Source organism: Monoraphidium neglectum (genome assembly GCF_000611645.1).
Source record: "Monoraphidium neglectum strain SAG 48.87 unplaced genomic scaffold scaffold02653, whole genome shotgun sequence".
Taxonomy (NCBI): Eukaryota; Viridiplantae; Chlorophyta; class Chlorophyceae; order Sphaeropleales; family Selenastraceae; genus Monoraphidium; species Monoraphidium neglectum.
Window position 1 is genome coordinate 1 of NW_014010975.1, and position 3,905 is coordinate 3,905.

Consider the following 3,905-nt stretch of genomic DNA (forward strand, 5'->3'; position numbering starts at 1 on the left):
GGCGCGGCGCGCGCGGCGGCGCGGGCGGTGCGGCGCAGCCCGAGCATGCACCAGCGGATGAAGAGCCTGGTGGCGACCGCCAAGGAGCGCACGCAGGCGGCGCCGGTGGGGTCGCAGGACTTGGTGACCCTCAGGTGCGGGGGCTGGCCAGCTGTTGGGGATTGCCTGTCTGTGCACGTCCGCTTGACGACCCGGCCCGTTTCGAGGAGTGTCCGTGCGGCGGGCGCCGCGGGGCGGGGTCAAAGCTCGCTGATTGCCGTTATCGGCGCGCGCTCCTCAGCTTCACACCACGCCCCGCAGACCTGCGGCCATGCCTCAAGCCTGGGTCGTCCCCTGATTCCACCTCCTGCCCCCCGTGCTGTCGGCTTTGGTTCGACCCCGCTCAACACCAGCGCGACGCGCCGCCCCGCGTTCACCAACCCTGCGTCCACTGCAGGGGCGCGGGCCAGGTGGTGGGAGACCTCTGCCTAGGCGGCCGCCCCGCCCCCGCCTCCGCCACCGTGCGTGCGCGCAACCGGGTGCGGGCGCTGCTGGTGCGGCGCCAAGACGCGGACGCGCTCAGGAGCCAGCCGCTCGTGAAGGTGGGCGGCGGAGGTGGGCCAGAGGTTTGGGGGCTGGCTGCAGGCACGGCTGGCTGCAGGCTTGGATGCCTTTGGTGGCGGGCATCGGCGGCTGCGGCTGCCAGATGGCAGGTATGCTGCTAGCTAACCGGATAAATCCAACCCCGGCGGCGAGGAACGCTCGGACGCGCCTGCCGGACCACGGGCACGCCGAGAGGCGCACCTGCAGACGCTTGCTCACCTCGCCCCTCTCTGCTCCAAGGCCGCCCTTGCGCGGACGCAAACCGAGTCCTCAATTTTGGAAGTCCTGGAGCGCTTTGCATCTTTTGACTCAGAGGTCATGGCCGCGGACGAGATCCGCCGCGCGACGCTCGGCGCGGCCACCGGCTCGGGCGTCGGCGCGCCGCCGAGCCCGCTCAGCATGGGGCAGGGCGGCGGCGGCGGCGACGGCGGCGGCGGGCAAGGCGCGGGGGGCCCGTTCGGCCTGGGCGTGGCGGGGCAGTCGGGGCCGCCGTCGCCGAGGGGGCAGCTGCGGAGCCTGCTGTCGCTGCGGTCTGATCGGGGGTGACGGCGCAGCTGAGGTGAGGTCGTAAGGCTGCGGCCAAAGGTCCGCCGCCAACTAGTGGGTAACAACCTCAAGTGCCGCAGTGGGCAGCTGGGCAGGCAGGGGGGTGACGGGCACTCACAGTATGCGAGTATGAGGGGTGTGCTGTGGCGGTGTCGCGAATTGTCAGAGGGTACAGCGCAGAACAGCACCGGGCTTGCAAGGCGCCGGGGCACATGAGCTGGGAGTCATCAAGTGGCGCCGTGGCTTTGGCAGCCGCTGTGTGCGTGGGAGCAGAGGCCAGGGAGGAGGGAATGGCGTCCCAAGCTGGATCCAGGGGCGGCGTACCGTCGTGGATGCGTACTGTAGTGGGGTGGTGTGCTTGATTGACTGCTTTCCACTGGGTGGGTTGACCGACCAGGTTGACTGACGCGGCGGCCGGGCGTCAGTTGTGCACGCAATGGGGCAACCTCATTCTAAGTGCATGATCGTGCACAATATGCCACAACATTGAGGCGACCATGTACAGCGGGATCGCGCTGCAAATGCTTGCCGTCTGTGGTGGCGCAACAAGGCGCCAGTGAGGCGGTGCCACTCGAGCACTGGGCCACCTCGCTCCACAATTTCTTGCGTGTCTTGCCGGCCTTTGAATGAGATACAGGTCACACCGTAATCGCTATGATGTTAGCAATGTCAATCTTTCATGATCCTTTCAACAGACATACACGCGCGTGAAGCATAAGAATAATTCGCGCCCTCCACTAAGCCACCGCCACGCTCGACCGCGGACTCCCTTCGATAGCGCCTTTTTATAAACAGGATATCATCAGTCAATTACACTGCGCTTGGAGGACGAAGCACGCCAAGTGAGACTTTGGTGTGGTGGGACGTGCGAGGCAGTGCCTGACCAGTGGGTCTTGGGGTGGCAGCCAATGTATGCCTGCACCTTCGTCTTGGCGACGTAGAATGCCATTTTATCTTTTACGCATGCACGCCCCTTGGTTGGGCGGTGGTTGCGCCTTCGCCTGTGGATTCTTCAGCATATATCCGGCCCCGGGCTCTCTTGACGCTCTGCCGTGCCTCCATCGCACTCATGTTCAATGTAGGTGTGCTTGTCTGCGCTGCGTCGCTATGGCCGGCAGCCCCGCGGCAGCCGTGGCGATGACGACGCCCGCCCCTGCACTGCCTGTGCGCGAGGCGCTTGCAGCAATGCAGCGCGCTGTGCGGCAGGGAGAGATCGAAGAGGTGCGATGGCGCATTGCAAAATTGGGTTTACAGCTTAGCAGCTGCTGCAGCCGCCTTCAAAGAGCTTGCACGGCCGTAATGACAATTACCCGGAAATCAGTGCAACAGACGCCCCCTCGCGGCGCCTCTGGTCATCACCGGCATGCTGGGTCAATAGCAAGCCTCCCTTGACCCATTCGAAATATGCATCCTTGAGCCGCCCGCCTGCCGCCTGCCACACCCGGCCAACCCCTACGCACTTGCGCGCCCCCCCCCACCCCGCAGGCCCGCCGCGTCGGCGCCTCCGCCGCCGTTCCCCTCAGCGTCGCCCCCTCCCAGCTGGACCTCGGCCCCGAGCTCTCCCGCGGCGCCGAGGCCGTCGTCGTGCGTGGCCGCCTGGCAGGGCGGGACGTGGCCGTCAAACGCTTCACCATAGCACGGTCTGAGGACCTGCACCGCTTCCGGAGCGAGCTGGCGCTTATGTCGGAGCTCTCCCACCCGGCCATCTGCCCCGTCCTCGCCGCGCACGCGCTGCCGCCAAGCTACCTCCTAGTCATGCCGCTCGCGGCCGGCACGCTGCACGGGCGCGTGCACAGGCAGGGGTGGCGGCCCTCTTGGCGGGAGCTGCTGGCCATAGGCGCCGCGCTGGCGGACGCGCTCGCCGCGGTGCACGCAAAGGGGGTGGTGCACCGGGATGTGAAGTCGGCCAACGTGCTGCTGACCGAGGAGGGTGCCCCCCTGCTGTCAGACTTTGGGCTTGCGGCGCCTGCTGAGCTGCTGGCGGCGGAGAACAAGATCACGCAGGCGGCCGTGAGGTCGCGGGGCATGCCGTCAGGTGTGTAGTTGTCTGTGGATGTGTTGTGTGTGTGTTTGCGCGCATGTGTTTGCGTCTTTTCGCGCTTGTGAGTGTGTGTATTTGTGTGTATGTGTCTAGGGAGGCTAGCAGCTCTGGGAAAAGCGGTTGAGAGCCAAGCTGTGCGCATTTGGCGGTTGGGATGGGTGAGGCAATGGGTGCCATTCATTAACGTGCATGCTTGTGCAGCGCGCACGCGCACGCGCGCACACACACACACACACACACACACACACACACACACATGCACACACAAACACACACGCACGCACACACGCACACTCCACTCACCAGCCGCCCTCTCTCGCCAACCCGCCACTTTCCAGGCGGCTTCCACAAGCGCATGGTCCTGGGCACCCTCGAGTACATGTCCCCAGAGGTCCTCCTCAAGCGGCCCTCCTCCTTCGCATCGGATGTCTACGCCCTCGCCATCACCATCAACGAGGCGGCAGCAGGCACCTACCCATTCTCGGACTGCACCAAGGACAACCCCGACATACACACAGTCTTGGAGCACGGCTACGGCCGCCAGGAGCTTGCCGCGGCGGTCGCCGCGGAGGGCCTGCGCCCGCTGCTGCCCGCCGGCGGCGCGCCGCCCGGATACGCGGAGCTGATCCAGGCGTGCTGGGCGCTCGACCCCGCCGCGCGGCCGTCTGCGGCCGACGTCGCGCGGCGGCTGGCGGAGATCGCCGCGGGGGTGCACGAGTGGGAGGCCGCGCGGCGG

The 3,905-nt window shown here is 66.7% G+C and overlaps 2 protein-coding genes across 2 annotated transcripts in view; both read left to right on the forward strand.

Moving 5' to 3' along the window:
- Positions 1–45: 45 nt before the first annotated feature.
- On the forward strand, positions 46–1,128 carry MNEG_11239 (hypothetical protein; the record flags this gene model as incomplete). The annotated part of the gene is made up of 3 exons (XM_014040287.1): positions 46–134; positions 437–581; positions 823–1,128. The coding sequence occupies 3 exons, from the start codon at positions 46–48 to the stop codon at positions 1,126–1,128; spliced, it is 540 nt and encodes a 179-aa protein (XP_013895741.1).
- Positions 1,129–2,313: 1,185 nt separating this feature from the next.
- MNEG_11240 (hypothetical protein) overlaps positions 2,314–3,905 on the forward strand; it is a gene marked incomplete at both ends in the record, with an annotated part of 3,662 nt that continues 2,070 nt past the window's right edge. The window contains 3 exons of the mRNA XM_014040288.1: positions 2,314–2,349; positions 2,614–3,163; positions 3,508–3,886. Coding sequence (XP_013895742.1) covers positions 2,314–2,349; positions 2,614–3,163; positions 3,508–3,886 — 965 coding nt within the window. The remainder of the gene's footprint in view (positions 2,350–2,613; positions 3,164–3,507; positions 3,887–3,905) is intronic.